The sequence below is a fragment of the Zea mays genome, chromosome 6 (genome assembly GCF_902167145.1).
Source record: "Zea mays cultivar B73 chromosome 6, Zm-B73-REFERENCE-NAM-5.0, whole genome shotgun sequence".
In the NCBI taxonomy this organism is placed as follows: domain Eukaryota; kingdom Viridiplantae; phylum Streptophyta; class Magnoliopsida; order Poales; family Poaceae; genus Zea; species Zea mays.
In genome coordinates, this window is record NC_050101.1 from 92,925,194 (window position 1) to 92,941,618 (window position 16,425).

General features: G+C 43.6%; 2 protein-coding genes across 4 annotated transcripts; one reads left to right on the top strand and one right to left on the bottom strand.

The window, feature by feature from the left end:
• The first annotated feature begins 137 nt into the window (after positions 1 to 137).
• LOC100383122 (uncharacterized) lies at positions 138 to 3,447 on the top strand. The gene is made up of 7 exons (NM_001175788.1): positions 138 to 217; positions 291 to 467; positions 912 to 983; positions 1,069 to 1,256; positions 2,053 to 2,468; positions 2,550 to 2,734; positions 2,859 to 3,447. Exons 1-7 carry the CDS (start codon positions 199 to 201, stop codon positions 3,224 to 3,226), a joined length of 1,425 nt encoding a protein of 474 aa, NP_001169259.1. The 5' UTR covers positions 138 to 198; the 3' UTR covers positions 3,227 to 3,447.
• On the bottom strand, positions 3,410 to 12,927 carry LOC100278560 (uncharacterized). 3 transcript variants are annotated; one of them, XM_023300269.2, is made up of 5 exons: positions 12,196 to 12,927; positions 12,007 to 12,102; positions 10,267 to 10,425; positions 4,323 to 4,751; positions 3,410 to 4,239 (listed from the first exon to the last, which is right to left on the bottom strand). In XM_023300269.2, exons 4-5 carry the CDS (start codon positions 4,704 to 4,706, stop codon positions 3,649 to 3,651), a joined length of 975 nt encoding a protein of 324 aa, XP_023156037.1. In that variant the 5' UTR covers positions 4,707 to 4,751; positions 10,267 to 10,425; positions 12,007 to 12,102; positions 12,196 to 12,927; the 3' UTR covers positions 3,410 to 3,648. The 3 variants fall into 3 exon arrangements, with proteins under 3 accessions (XP_023156037.1, XP_023156038.1, NP_001348268.1); XM_023300270.2 differs by adding an exon at positions 11,832 to 11,925 and having other exon boundaries at positions 12,007 to 12,927; NM_001361339.1 differs by lacking the exons at positions 10,267 to 10,425; positions 12,007 to 12,102; positions 12,196 to 12,927 and adding an exon at positions 5,428 to 5,658 and having other exon boundaries at positions 3,544 to 4,239.
• Between the last annotated feature and the right edge of the window lie 3,498 nt (positions 12,928 to 16,425).

Consider the following 16,425-nt stretch of genomic DNA (forward strand, 5'->3'; position numbering starts at 1 on the left):
ATTGCTTTCTGATGATCTGTGGCCTGTGGGACAGAATTTCTTTGCAGATATCTATGGCATGGAAAAAAAAAATACACGTTTGCAGTAGTTTGTTTTGGGCTCTCACACTGTCACAGTGGCCTCCCCCCAACAGGCCCCAAAGCCGTAGGCCTGACACGGGAGCACGGCGGCGGCGGCGGCGGCGGAGGAGGAGGAGGAATGGCGAGACGAAGCAGAGGTAGGCACTGACCCGACCCAATTGGCGCTGCGCTTCCTGTTCGGATCTAGCTAATGGTTCGGTTCGGTCTTAGGCGGCGGCATCGTCACGGAAGCGGCGTTGAAGGCGCACGCGGCGGCGGTGCGGGTGGTGTCCCGCAGGGGCGCCGTGCGGCTGGTGCTCGTGTCGGCCATCGCCTGGGCCATGCTCGGGCTCGTCGCACTCGCCTTCCACCTCCGGCCCTGCAGCTCCCCCGTCGCGTTCCTCTCAGGTCAGCCAGCTAGGTCGCCGACTCGCCGCGGCTTCCATCGCTGCTATCCGTACTTCCGTAGACCCACTGCAGCGTGTTTCGCCTTTGCAATGCGCAAATGCCATGGGCTTGATGATGCATCGGTGGAACAGTAGCAGAGGCTTGCTTGCTTACATTGCTTCGGGAGTCAGTTACCTCGCATTGTACCCCTGATAAGGAATGGAAACACTATCTGACAACTAATCCTCTTGGTTATCTCACGTCTCCTTCCATTATTCAGTGTGCAATCGTACGTTTAAGATGTCTTGCTTCTGAGTTCTAGCTAATATGTTCTTCTAATACATTGTTTAATTTAATCTCTAATATAACACTTTCTGGTCTTCCATAGGCTGCCTATCATAATAGTGGTACTCTTTGTCTTATCAGTTATCATCACATGCTTTGTTGCGCCTTGTATCTCTGCAGCCCTTTGTGAAAAGGACAGTAAAGTTTTCTCGGTGTTGGACTCGATGGGGCTCTCATCGAAACCACTCCACCGTAAGATTCGTGCCTTAAAAAAAAATCCTTTTGGTGGCTAAATTGTGACTGCTTCGTAGCCCCACATTTGTACTTCAATCTACAGGCTGCCCGATACCTGTTGCGAATGATCCAAATGCTATTGCCATCCCAAAGAGGACTCCCAACACAATCGTGAAGAAGTTGTCATATATAACGGTTGACAAGCAGGACAAAGATCCTTCACCGCTGTTTGGAGGGCACCAAAACTGGAAACAGAGGGAGGAGAGCTTTAAACTGAACTCTACCATGAAGGTAACTACTTGCCTTTAGTTTGTGCATGTATTGTATAAACTTGCTTGTACACTTCAGTTTAACTTTTATGCTATAGCTTTTAGTGTGAGTGGCAGTGAGAGGCTAAGTGTATAATGGTGGAAAAATCTGCTGCATTCTCCTTTTTACTTTATAGATTAGGGCATTTGGCACTGAAGCATGTGCAGATATTGTTGAATGCTAAATGAATGAGTCTGGTATCAAATCGCATGCAAGGCAAATGAAGAAATCAGCCCTTTGGGTACCATTATAACTTCACTAGGGGGCGTGCTCCCCGGTGCTGCATTCAAGTATTTGGTGTCTTCACCTTGCATCTGCTGTTTTCCATCCGTGGTGTCTTGCAAACTGCACCAACGGTACGCACATTGTGTGAACTGTCTTGGAAACACCATCAAGATCAAAATTACATGAAACTTATTTGAATCTCACAGAAATTCCAGAACATAAAATTAATCAGTCGATGCATAAGCCAGTCTTCAACTTGATATTCTCCAAGATTCATAGATGATGAAGATCAGATCAGTCACTAGAATCTAAAGGTGGAGTTGATATTTCGCTGACCAGTTGGTGTAACTTTCATGTGCATGCCTGGTTGGGGCATACAAAAATATGACCTGCATATTCATCATTGTTTCTAAAGAACAGTGCACATTTTCCCTCTAAGTGGTATCGTAAAATGACCTTTTCTTTTTGCTTGTTTTCTGAACCTTAAGTTGTGATGCTTATTGTTAAGCCCCTAAGCTCTGTTATATGTGCTTGGTTTGTGGTATATACTCAGGTTCACTGTGGATTTATGAAAAATAGTGGTGCAGATATGGATACCATTGATCTCAAGTACATACAGAAATGCAGATTTGTGGTTGCCTCTGGTATTTTTGATGGCTACGACATTCCCCATCAGCCATCCAATATTAGTCATCGGTCTCAGAAGTTGTTCTGCTTCCTGATGGTGGTAGATGAAGTATCTCTTGATTTTGTTCAAAAGAACGCAAGTGTCAAGATTGACAGTGCTGGGGGGAAATGGGTTGGTATATGGCGACTTATAAGGGTACATCGCCTCCCATTTGACGAACCTAGAAGGAATGGAAAGATACCAAAGATTTTAACACATAGGCTGTTTCCTGAAGCTTGGTATAGCATTTGGATTGATGGGAAAATGGAGCTCATAGTTGACCCACTTCTTATTCTCGAGAGGTTGGTTTACTATCTGGAACCTCAGACACATCATATTTGCTTTATTTATTGATAATGATCTGAAATGGAAATTCTTTGCAGATATCTCTGGCGTGGAAAAAACACATTTGCAGTAGCTGCCCATAAGCATCATAGGAGCATCTATGAAGAGGGTGATGCAATCAAACGGCGGAAGCGATATGCTCGTCCTTTGGTTGATCTTCAGATGAAATTATACTATTATGAGGGGATGGAGCCTTGGAGCCCAAAGAAAAAGATGCCTAGTGGTGAGCGCAATCACATATGCCCACAACATTCTACACAACTGTTGTTGTTTGTTGCTTAACATTAGTACTTTCTGAAAAACTGGTCCCAATCCACATTGCTTACAAGACCAAGTATAAGTTGCAGATGTGCCGGAGGGAGCAGTGCTGATCCGGGAACATACGACGATGACCGATCTCTTCAGCTGCCTCTGGTTCAACGAGGTCAATCTTTTCACGCCGCGTGATCAGATCAGCTTTGGCTACGTGGTGCATAGGCTCGGAGGCGCTCTCAAGTTCTTCATGTTCCCCAACTGCGAATACAATTCGCTGTTCATCCTGCACGGACACACGAGAGAACACTCCTCTAAAGTCGAGTGGGCCAAAACAACCGATGAGATTGTGAAGAAGGGACTGAAGGAGAGTAGAGGAGGATTAGGGCTATGGACTCCGTATCCTGCAGATCTCAGCTCCGTGGAAGTCCCTGCTGTAAAAAGGACTTCACCGGCAGGCTAGGCTGGGATTTTTTGGTCTTCTATTCGTTCATGGTTGTAAAAAGTAGAACACTACTGATTTCCCCCCCTTTTCTTTTCTCGCTTAATCAGACGAGATCATGTAATTCCTGTAGATTCTGTGGTAACTGAACCCCGGGGGTACCGTAGGCTAATGCTTGGAGCTTGTTGCTTCCAGCCGGTTCTGTGCAATTTAACACTCATTTACATATGTGCCATAAAAATAAAAATAGAAGATTCATGGTTCATCACATCTGCTATAGGGATATCAAATCAACATTATAAGTCAACGCCTGAAAAATAATTATAACAACTGGAAATAATCAGCACCAAAGCATCATGCACTTTCAAATGAATCATTTGCCTCTTTCAGCTGATACAATCTCATCAGCATTCTGTGATCTACCAAAAGTTCCTACACCAGAATCACAAGGACCAACTCGAGTGGAATACGAGACCAGGTCTGCACCTCCGGCCATCCACGTTGAACACGATGCCAGGCTGCACGGCAGCAGCCTTCCCCAGATGCAAGTTCAGAAATCCCTCCACCTGAAACAGTTGCGGTTTTTCCTCAGTGCCTCTACGCAAGCTCACGCCCCATCCAAGGTCACCTTCCGGCGTATCTGACAGTGTGAGGGCCCATCTCAGCAAACGTGAGCTTGACTTCTTGTTCAACTCGATCCAGGCCCCGATTCTGGAGTCCTCATCAATTTCCAGCTCAAGACCAACGCAACCTCCAGCAGTTGGTTTCCTCTTCCGAGGAACTACACTGGGTCCATGCAAAGCAGCAGACAGGGTCAACTTTATGTCATCAGGGAACTGGTACGAGATTTGCCCAAACTCTGTACAGACTCTGCTGGCTTCACCGCCGTTTACTGGCCTCGCGGCAACTGAGATCAGCTGCGCTATAGAAACAGCGAAGTTCTTCGATCTCAGTATTAGGCCGCCAGCATATCTGTGGCTTTTACTCAGCAAAGGTGGCCTCAGCGAAGATCGCAAACTGGCCAGCCAATGTTCCTGTTAAGCAAACTGTTACCTTACCACATTAGCAGGCAAAAATGGTAGTATTGAAGGCATCGCTGCTCGTCTGAAGAAATTACCTCTCGGATATTTTGGTCCGTTGAAAAATCTTTACACCTAGCTCCTTTCGGTACAACAGCAACCGAAAACGAGTCACTGATGTTCGACAGGTACATCAACTTTGACAACACAAAAGGGGTCTCGATGTGATCGTTTTCCTGAGACACGTATCTATGTTCGGTGCTGAGCTCGGCAAACAGGGAATCCTTCTTCCTGACAGGAGCCTCAAACACAAACCGTGAACTGATACAAGATTCTGCTTCTGAGATGTCTCTTGGGAGCGAGCCAGCGACATTGACAACGCCCTTGACCCGAGTGCTTTCTTCTGCGAACGGACCAACTTTGGTAGCTTTGAACAACGAGATCACTCTTTCAACTTTCTCTTGCCTCTCCCTCAGCTGCATAATGTCGTAAAACGCTTGTCGCTGCAAACGTTTCAAGATCTGTACCTGAAGTAAATAAAGAATGGAAGGCACATGAATCAGAGGCCCCGAAGGAAATGCCAAACAAAACCAAAAGCAGCAGAGCCCGTAATTGAACATCAAGTTTACGCCAGTCCCTTGACCCAAAATCATGTCACGAATAGAGAAGGCGTTAAGGGCACATGAGAAGAAAAAGGCCACATTCTATTTTCTGAATGTATTTAAGGAACTAGAACACCACACTTGTCTATCCCATTTTATGATTGGAGAAAACATGAATTACAAAGAAAAATATCTGTGTCACGGGTGATGTACAAATTGGCTCAATTTAGCAAACGTGCATTGAAATATTCCAGACTTAAATATTTGTCAAACAATGTTCATACACATCAGATAGTTTATGAACGTGGGCAACACAAAATGGTGCAGCTCACTGCCTTCCTGTCCTAATGTGGCTTCCAAAAGAAAAAAAGAATGGTACATAAATGCAACAAATAGGCCACAGCTTCCACAGAACCCTACATCGATCGGGAAAAAAAGGGGAAGCTTTTGGCATTTACAGACACGCTCAAACTAGACCCGCCGGCATCCTAATCCCCGGCAACGCGAACGGGACAGAGCCCTACCTATACGGGCTACGTCGTGGGGTTTGAACTTTGAACTTGAAATGCGAGAAGACAGAGAAGGGTGTGGATTCGCTTACGGGGTTAGGGTCGGGGTCCGGACATGGCGGCGGCGGCGGCGGCGGGCGGCGGAAGGGGAGGAGGAAGCGCTTGGCGGAGTCGGCCATGCCGGTGGCCCGATTCACCGCGGAGGTCCACGCCGCATCCATCCTCTTCTTCCCCGTCGGCCACGCTTCCCTCCGCGACACTGGAGGAGAGCGTGCGAGAGGCTCGACTCCACTGGATGGATGGATGCTTCGAGGTCGACTGGCCGAGGAGGAAAGGCAGGACAGACAGCTTCTCGTGGGATCCTCGGTAGTGGAGCTCGAAATCGGGAGGCCAGAGCCACCAAAAAGGCTCAATTAGGCCTGATCCAAGTGGGCTCAATTCCCTCTTTTTTTATTCATGTGGAAGCCAATTCGGCCCTATCCCGAGGCACCAACAAGGATGATGGGCCACCACGACCGCCGCTACATAGTTTTTTCTATTTCTATATTTTAAACGCCGTCACAAAGGGCGCACAAAAAACATACACTTCCTACAGTTTTTAACTTTCTACAGCTTTTATAACAAACTGTAAGAAATAAATAACTTTCGAGAGGCAACTGATAGTTCTAGAAAATAAGCATAACTTCCTACGGTATTTTATAAAAGTTGTAGAAAGTTAGCTTTCATATGCTGACCCGCGTGTGTGGTCAAACGAGTCGCTAACTTCCTATGGCCGTCTCTAGGAAGTTAGCATGGCCAACTAACTTCCTACGACCTTCTCTAGGAAGTTAGCTTTCCGTGTTTAATGATTCAAACGAAAAGCTAACTTATTACGACCTGCTCTAGGAAGTAAGTTTATCTTGCTAACTTCCTACGGCCTCCTCTAGGAAGTTAGCTTTCAGTTGCTGACCGCGGGTGCGGTCAAACGAGCCGCTAACTTCCTACGGCTGCCTCTAGGAAGTTAGATGCCCATGCTAACTTCTTACGACCGCCTCTAGGAAGTTAGCTGTCCATGCTAACTTCCTATGGTCTCCTCTAGAAAGTTAGCTTTCAGCTTTTGACCAGTCAAACGAAAAGCTAACTTTCTATGGCATGCTCTAGGAAGTTAATTAACTTTCTAGAGTACATGTAAAACCTCTAGGAAGTTAAATAACTTCCTACGGCTTTACTCTAGGAAGTTATATTTTTTATCTTAACCCCCGAATCAACCTTATATTCTCCTCGCTTTCCTTTCTCGCTCCCGTTTCTTCTAGCCATCGCCGACCGCACCCCAGGCCCGCCCGCCACCGGCGCCCCGCGGTCGCCCCCGCCGGCGTGCCCGCCCCCACCAACCGTCCCCGCACCGACGGCGCCCCCGCCCGCCAGCCGGCCTGAAAGTCACCTAGAGGGGGGTGGATAGGCGGAAAGTGAAATTTACAACTTTAAACACACTACAAGCCGGGGTTAGCGTTAGAATAAAATCTGAGTCCGGGAGAGAGGGGAAAACAAATTAACCAAGAAAATAAAGCGGATGACACGATGATTTGTTTTACCGAGGTTCGGTTCTAAAGAACCTAGTCCCCGTTGAGGTGGTCACAAAGACCGGGTCTCTTTCAACCCTTTCCCTCTCTCAAATGGTCACTTAGACCGAGTGAGGCTTCTTCCTTAATCTCACGGGTCACTTAGACCCCGCAAGGACCACCACACAATTGGTGTCTCTTGCTTCGCTTACAAAGCACTTGAGAGTAAGAAGTGAGAAAGAAAAGAAAGCCAACCAAGCAACAAGAGCAACAAAGAAACACAAGAACGATCCTCTCATAAGTCCTAAAGCACTAGAATTGAGTTGGGGACTTTGATTGGATCGATGGCTTTGATTTGTGTCTTGGAGTGTTGCACTTTGCTCTTGTATTGAATGAGGAGTGCTAAATGCTTGGATGGTTGGAGTGGAGGTGGTTGTGGGGTATTTATAGCCCTCAACCACCAAAACAACCGTTGGGAGTGGCTGTTGTCGATGGGCGCACAGGACTGTCCGGTGCGCCAGCCACGTCACCCAACCATTAGGGTTTGGGCGCAGACAACCATTGGAGACTTTGTCTTCTAGTGGCACCGGACAGGCACTGTTCACTGTCCGGTGCGCCTTTGACTTCTGTTCTGACTTCTGCTGCGTACTGTAGCGCTGTCAGGGCACTGTGCAGTCAACCGTTGCGCTGGAGAGCCGTTGCTCCGCTGGTGCACCAGACAGTCCGGTGGCACACCGGACAATCCGGTGAATTATAGTGGAGCGGCGCTGAAGAAACCCGAAGGTGGCGAGTTTGGACTTGTACGGTCCTGGTGCACCGGACAGTGTCCGGTGGCACATTGGACAGTCCGGTGCGCCAGACCAGGGCACACTTTGGTTCTTTTGCTCCTTTGCTTTTGAACCCTAACTTTGATCTTTTATTGGTTTGTGTTGAACCTTTATGCACCTGTGGAATATATAATCTAGAGAAAACTAGTTAGTCCAATATTTGTGTTGGGCATTCAACCACCAAAATTATTTATAGGAAAAGGTTAAACCCTATTTCCCTTTCAATCTCCCCCTTTTTGGTGATTGATGCCAACACAAACCAAAGCAAATATATAAGTGTAGAATTAAACTAGTTTGCATAAGGTAAGTGCATAGGTTACTTGGAATTAAACCAATTTTTACTTTTACTAGATATGCATGGTTTGCTTTCTTTTATTTAACATTTTGGACCACACTTGCACCACTTGTTTTGTTTTTGCAAATTCTTTTGGAAAGTCTTTTCAAAGTCTTTTTGCAAATTGAAAGTCGCCTAGAGGGGGGTGGATAGGCGAAATCTGAAATTTACAAATTTAAGCACACACTACAAGTCGGGGTTAGCGTTAGAATTAAATCCGAGTCCGAAAGAGAGGGAAAACAAATCAACCAAGAAATAAAACGGATGAACACAGTGATTTGTTTTACCGAGGTTCGGTTCCAAAGAACCTAGTCCCCATTGAGGTGGTCACAAAGACCAGGTCTCTTTCAACCCTTTCCCTCTCTCAAACGGTCACTTAGACCGAGTGAGCTTTCTCCTTAATCAAACGGGTCACTTAGACCCCACAAGGACCACCACACACTTGGTGTCTCTTGCTTTGATTACAAGTCACTTGAAAATAAGAATGGGAATAGAAGAAAGCACGATTGCAAACACCAAGCAACAAGAGCGACAAATAACACAGAGATCACACTCTCTCTCAAGTCGCTAATCACTAATAATCACTTGTCTCAATTGTGGAACTTGGAGAGATTGGAAGCTTTGATTGTGTCTTGGAATGAATTGCTAGCTCTTGTATTGAATGTAAAAGGTTGGAATGCTTGGGTGTAGTGAATGGAGGTGGTTGGGGTTGTATTTATAGCCCCCAACCACTTCCTAGCCGTTGCTTCATTTCTGCCAAACGCGTACTGTCGCAGAACCTCCTAAGTTATAGGGCCCACATGCACCTGTCCTTGTCTTAAAGACCTCAGACGGATATGCATGTGTACCAAACAACTTAACAGGATCTGTCCGAGTGTCCCAAGGACCCCGGATAAACGACTTACCGCCAAGATCGCAAGATTAAGTAAACACAAATCACACACCAACATTTGCAGCGGAAATAAATTCTTTATTACAAAATGATTACATGTTACAATAAGTTTACATTATACAATTATCGGAGTGATTACAAAAGAAAATGATTAAAAAGAATTACAATTTGAATGTATAAAACATTTATAAGTTTTAAAATACATGCTAGCTTAAGTGACAGTCCTCAATAAAGAAGCTAAAGATGTGATATACTTATATAAGAAGGCCGAGCCCACCGGCACTTAGCACCATCCACAACAGAACAAACTTATAATCCTGAAAAACAACAGGGAATAAAACCCTGAGTATGCAATTACTCAGCAAGACTTACCCGACTAAAGAAAAGACTCTCAAGGGTATGCTGGTTTGTTGGGAATCAAGGTAAAGCTCATCAAATTTCAAAGACTCGTTTTTGCAGAAAAGCTTACTAGTAGTGGATCCTTATGCCAAACTTTTACTTCACAAATTAAGTACTTTTCCTGAATCTAGATTTGCCTAATCTAGAGCATTCACTTGTCCTACACTAAATTCATTTTAGCATCTTTAGTTTCACTTGTTATCTACGATGAGGGTCGAAGATCCAGTCTTCATATCCGAGAAGTTCGGCGATCCGAATCGATTAATACCCAGCTGGGGATCTCCAACCACACGACATATGTAGCACTTAACCCTTGCATATGTCAACTCGCCACCGAGTTTCTCAAGACCAGAATGGGTCCCCGCCAACCGAGAGCTCAGTACCCCACCATCCAGCCTCTTGCCAGGTGGATACACGATACTCTCGCCATCTCTCCACTCCCATTGCGGGCTGGCCTTTTTGGTATTGGTCCAGCCGAGGCTAAGCTTACCCATGATGAGGCATGTGGCTAGTTAAAGGGTCCTAGATCAGCAGGCCAACAATCGGAACGGTCCTTAATCGACACAGACAGGCGACCTTTCCTGCTCAACGTCTGGTCTCATCTTATTATTTAACACTCAAACCATGTACCTGACAGAGGTACAATACTCGAATAATGAATTCATCATTGCGAGCGATGCCTTCATTATTGCAAGTTCTTTTTCATAAAACCCATATCCAGTGTTGCACAACATTCTTTTTAAAAGAAACACTTTTAGTTTCTAAGCAGGGCTAAGCCTCATTAGTTCTCTTTATAAAACAGGTATCAAGGAATAGTAATCGAATTCCAAGGAATGGCAATCCATCAATTGTTTCATCACTCAACTCCTATCACCTAATGCAGCATATAAGTGATAAAAGTTTTAAAACAACAAGGAGGTGGCAAATGCACCGGGGCTTGCCTGGGATAAACACTACGTTAGTGTTGTTAATTGACGACCACTTGGTGAGCATCTTCCATTCTGGTGTTGGCTTGATGCATCCACAAGATTAATCCACCAATACCATCTTATGGTTCGCTCTGATCCATGTCCTTCAGCTCGCATAATCATCTAGCGTACCTATTGGAAATGCATAATGCATATAAGCATGGACATGAATAGCATGAGATAGATATTCTATACTAAAGAGGGTAAACACTTAAAAAATTTATCACAACTCCTATGAGCACACTAGATGTGAAGATATTACTATGTACCACAAGCGCATCTTTTACACTTAAATAGGCCTAACGCAAGTATCAAGCACTCATAACACACTTATAAACATATGACAATCGAATCAACTCAATAATACTAGATATAAATGTCTACTAACCTTCTTCGCATTATTGATTTCATTATAACCACACAAGGTCTAATTAGCTACTAGTTCCAATACATTCATCAAAGTATTAATTCCCAAACTAATTGGTTTAAAGCACACATTAAGAAAGAAAAACTCAACCATGTGCAACAAGACATTTGGATAAACATTTCAAATGTCATAAGTCTTCATCACTCAAGAATCAAAAATTGATTACTCCTACATAGCCAAACAGGAATCAAACCAAATACCCCATTGCAGATTTTCTGGACAGCATTCAGCAGTCAACGGTTTTGCTCATAACTCACAAGATATTCATCCAAAATAGTGAATTAAGACTTTCTAGAAAGCTTATAAATCCCCTATAATTTTTGTATTATCAGCATAACATGATTCGGCATTTTGAAAGGTCAATCAGTGCTAAACGTAAATTTTGTCTAGATTTGGACATAATTCGACTACTCACTTCAAAAATCCATAACTGGATATTTAGACGTCCAAAACATGTGATCCTAGACTTTTTAGAAAGCTAATAAAATTGTCTACAACTCATTTATAATCATCTCCAGTTAATTCAATGCGTAGAAAGGTCAGTTAACACAAACAGTCTCTTCTGTCCAGATTTGGACAGATTCAGACTTCATATTTCAAACAGCCATAACTTGACTTCTAGACCACCAAAAAGGGTGCTCCAAAATTTGTTGGAAAGCTTAAGAAAAGTACTACAATTCTCCTATAATTACTAAGAGCTGATTCTCAATTTAACTTAGCCAAACAATCCAATTTCCGGAACCTGTACAGAATTTAGACAGATTCTAAAACTGGACCTGGAAAAATCATAACTCTCAAACTACTAGACCTATGACCATGATATTTTTATACCAGTAAGATGAAGAAGTTATCTACATCTTTTATATATAACACATTCACAGAAAACTTGGTTTACTTTACTAAACTAACTGCTTACGTAAAACTGGTAATGCAGCATTAAACAGCAAGCATCACACATGTTCTTAAAACTTAGAATTCTCTAGTACTTTATTATAAATTAAAGCTAAGATCACCTACTTAATTACACTATACATATACATATTCACCCAAGTATATTCCACATAATATATCATCACAAAAAGAACTCGTCTTAATCATACTACACATATACCTAAAGAATTTACTCTCCTTTGACATGTTCATTCACCAACTATCACACATGTGGACAACAATGAATCTGAAAGTCGACACACCATATGCTTGCGCTACAAACAAGAAAATCATCGACCACAACTCTAATCAATACAACGATCAAATTAACTAAATAGAGTAGCGAATAGGCTCACCAATTCACAAACCGACCCGAAGATCCGCGAGAAAGGCGAGGTTCCCGGTTCGGACCTTCCATCGAACACTTGGCAAACGTCGCACGGACCTCACTTCTTTACCGGTTAACTCCCTCATCAACACACACAATTCACACATTAGTAATCGACGTCGAGCACTAAAGCGACAGGGCAAGAACAGAACCTCACCGGGGGTCGACGGTGTCGCAGGTGGGGCTACACACAACACAAAACTCCTCATGGTCATTTCGTCGAGCACCAGAGAGATGGTGCAAACACCAGTAGAAAGGGGCTGGATGAGCACCATGTGCCATAGGAGAGGCTGAGTGCTTGCAGCAGCAGGGCCGAAGGGGAAGCTGTGGCTGGGGCAGGGGCGAGGTCGGTCACCAAGGAGATGGCTGGGGCAGCGACGGCTATGGAACCTAGCAGGGGCATCGAGTAAAGGGGCTGGCATCCAGGGCACCATGGAAAAACTCGGCTAGGGCTTGAGGGAGGAGGGCAGAGAGCTGCTGGCGAGCTGGACTGAGGGCAGGCGCTAAAACTTGTGCTCGCAGAGGTGATGAGGGATGGAGATAAGGCCGACAGGCAACATGGAGACGTGCGTCCAGCTCTTGAAAAGATAATGCCGACAACGGATAAACTAGAAGCTAGAAACGATGGGATAAGTCTAGAGGAAGATAAGGACGTGTGGGAGTAAGACATGCCGCTTCAGGGATTTTGGCCACGTAATAGTAATGCTGGCGGTGGATGAAATTTCCAAGGAAATCAAGGAACATACGAGAGACACTTTCTGGGAGCCATTGTTTATGTAGGATGAGGATTAGTTGAAGATGGACACTTAGAGGTAAGAAAATTCAGATTTTCCTTCTCCAATCTTTAACCAATAGAATACCCCAAATAAGTGAAAATCTGGGATTTGAATCCGAGCGAGATGCAAACAGACCCATCAAAACAAAATCAATTTTAATGTTTTTAGACTACACTAACACTGGTAGGTATTTTTGGGATCAGACAAATTTCCACAGTTGTAGACAGTGGAACAGATTAATTACGAATACTCAGTTCGGTTTTAATTATCGTGGTCCAATTAAATCTCGCATCAACGCCCTTGTCGCCGAGCTTCTAATAAAATTTACTCGGGTAAAAAATCACAAGAGTGGGTCGAGATTCCAAATTAATGTTTCCTTTATCAATAAATTTTTAAACAGACACAAGACTCGACATTTCGAAAATAAATACGCGAGATCGATATGGCATCGAACTTGTGATCCTTTCAAAAGCGACGACACACATCGTTTACGTGGGCGAGAGGTTGTGCGCTGTCCAGACACCGGTTAATGCTCGCCACACGTCACAATGCCAGACCGCAGAGGGACGCGCACGACGCAGGCGCGAGAGAATTAAAAAAATGGATTCTACAGAACCAGATCCGATTTCAAAGGTTAGAGTTTGGGCAAGACGTCGATGGCTCAACCCAAACGATATTGGATCTGATGTTTCGGAAGATTACTAAAGTCTGAATTTTTGCAAACTAAATTAGGACAATTTAAACATATGGAGACAAACACGATATCAAAATCGTGATAGACAAAGATGATTAAAAATTTAGTGACATTTACATTCACCGCTATCATGTGTTAACGTCCGCACTCGTGGTCAAGAAGACGACAAACACCTGGGGTGTTACAGCCTTCCCCCCTTAAAAGAATCTCGTCCCGAGATTCAGAACGAAAGACTTCTAAGAGTAGAGAGGCATATAACCCTATCCATAATAGTGATAGCATAAGCTAATTCCAAGCAAAGACGATTATCTCAAGATCTCAAGTGAGTGTAGCATGTATCATCTTTATGCTAATTAGAGATGCCAACAATAGAGACGATGATTGGCAGAAGAACACCTAAGGTTCCATGTGTGCAGTTTGCTTTTCCTGATAACACTGTAATATCTGAGTCTGGTGGGCGAGCGGTAGATATACGACTTTACCCAAACAGAACCAGATGCAACCTCTTGGGTAAATCACACAGAAAGAGGTTTACCAACAAGTGGTCACAGTAAGTTCATAGCACACTAGACGGGTGTGAATGTCGAATAACATCACAGTTAACTCGTGTTAGCCAGAAAATCCAAGTCCAATGATGCTAATGGAGACTCAAGGAAACATCAGTGAAGATTATCAACAACTGTTGGCTTCACAATCAATCCACTTTTTTGAGCACTAAGCATGACTCGACCTGATCACATATGCTGGAAAAGCACACGTGAGTCGATCAAGGCACGACTAGAGCGATAATTAGGTGACTATCAGTCGATTTTAACTTGATCTTTGTAAGAACTTTCTTAGGATGGGTTGAACCAAAGTGAGTTTAGCCAACTCGACAAAACGATCTCTAAACTCAACCTTTGTTCATAGGGCAGTTACAAGTTAGTAAAACCAACTTGTTGAACTACTTTTGATATTGAGCAGGTCCTCTCAGTACCACCGGTAAGCCAAGGGTTGAGAGTTCACTCTTATTAACAGTTGATCATGCATTTGGGCAGGAATCCATTTGGTCGGTTGTTCATCCGTTTCTTCTATACAAGATGAACCGACTTGGTTAGGGAATACATGGATTGAATAAAAGAGCGAATGAACAAACTCCTGCATTTCAGTGGCAGGGGAAGCAGATCTCCATTTTGAGAGCTAATCAGTTGTTTTCCAACACTAAAAAGCTCCAAGGCTTCACCTTTACACAAAGGACGTAAAGGGAACTTGTATGAGTAGTCACTACCAAGATCAAAAGGAAAGAGACCACACATGAAAGTGGTATGCTCTTTTTATCCAACAGAGATGATAGATGTTGCTTGATCATTTGACAAACAACATAGAAATTGTTTCAAGGGAGGAGTCCACGGAAGATCACACATCAGTGTAGTTCCACAATGGATCATGACCAGAGACCTTGATACCAGCATCCGACGAGTAGCACAATCCTGTGTGCGCATTCATAGGAGGCTCTCAATTTCGCTGCGGCACCATGAGTCCTTAATCGTGTCACCATTACCGAACAAGGGTATGGTTTAGGATGAACATATGACCATAAGAGAGCTACAAGTGGATTGTCAAGATTACAGACTTGAGATCCTTGTTTTTAAGTTTGAGTGCATCTTAGGTCCAATAAGGGAATTACCTAAACATCTATTTGTATTTGCATGAGTTTGGCCATGGAGTAGGAATCGATAATTCAAACTCATGCATATTTTGAAGATTTATAGGGACTTTGAAGAAATGACAAAATTATGAATTAGATCTCATACAATTTCAAATATTGAGATGATGAGGACATGACTTGATCTAATTGCTAGAACTCCAAAGACCTCGTGAAGAAAATGATCTTCACACAAGATGACACCTAGGATAAGTTGTCAAGAAATTAATACACGTTTAGATCAAGTTTACTAAACAAGGACATAGCTTAGCTTTGGGTTTACGCAAACAAACTATCAACATTCTACCGGCACACAGGCACAAAAATAAACATAAGTTGCACTATCGGTCAAACTAAGAAGAACCACAGACCACATAAACACATGTCTAAAGGACACATCAAACAAAGCTAGAAATTGCTTATAGGACAGTAATGCTTCACACATTTTCCAATTATTTATTATCGAAATAAAGATGAGGGAAGCACGTTCGTTCACAATCACCAATTATCAGAATAAGGGTGAGAAAAGTATATTTGTGCACAAACAACAAACACAATGCAATAATCAGGATGCATGATCGTCTTATTCGTCCTCACGAATTTTGCCAACATAATGTGGCAATAGCGTTCTATATCGGTGGCATATCTACGTTCTCTCTCGGTATATTGCTAGTCGTCAGCTACACATACGTTTCGAAGTTAGTGTACCTGCAGAAAATTCCATCACAGCCCATTTCCCAATGATGCAATTCACACATGACAGTTTATCTCAGTATATACTCCATATATTTCTATATGGAGGCCAGCTCTTCATTAAGCGCCGAGCCACGCATAGGCGCCGCTGCCACACTTTAACCATAGGGCAGCTCATTATGGTAACTCACCTTTTTACCTAAGCGTAGGTGCGTCGTTGCGAGTACATTACACTTCTCAGTATTCCCATGTCTGCATACCCATACACATCCATGGGGTACTGAATCCCAGAAAATTAAATACTCCACATCGCAGCCTTCATATATACATATGTAAAATATGTATATAATCAAGCGTTGTTTATGCTCTCCCCTAGACCGACGTTTGTCCGGTCACGCTCTCACATCTCACCTTACTGAATGGCCTCAAAAACAACATTACACATGTATGCATCACCCTTCCCAGGTTGTGTGTTAGTATTCTGAACTAAGCCACCTAGTAGTCCTTAACTTAGGGCTTATAGAGGATGTCACTAGCATT

Coding starts and splice junctions, on each gene's coding strand:
- LOC100383122 (NM_001175788.1), top strand. Junction 468..911: donor CCCCGTCGCGTTCCTCTCAG/GTCAGCCAGCTA, acceptor GTATCTCTGCAG/CCCTTTGTGAAAAGGACAGT. Junction 2,469..2,549: donor CCACTTCTTATTCTCGAGAG/GTTGGTTTACTA, acceptor AATTCTTTGCAG/ATATCTCTGGCGTGGAAAAA.
- LOC100278560 (NM_001361339.1), bottom strand. CDS start 5,556: ATGGATGCGGCGTGGACCTCCGCGGTGAATCGGGCCACCGGCATGGCC. Junction 4,752..5,427: donor CGGACCCCGACCCTAACCCC/GTAAGCGAATCC, acceptor TATTTACTTCAG/GTACAGATCTTGAAACGTTT. Junction 4,240..4,322: donor CGGACCAAAATATCCGAGAG/GTAATTTCTTCA, acceptor TTTGCTTAACAG/GAACATTGGCTGGCCAGTTT.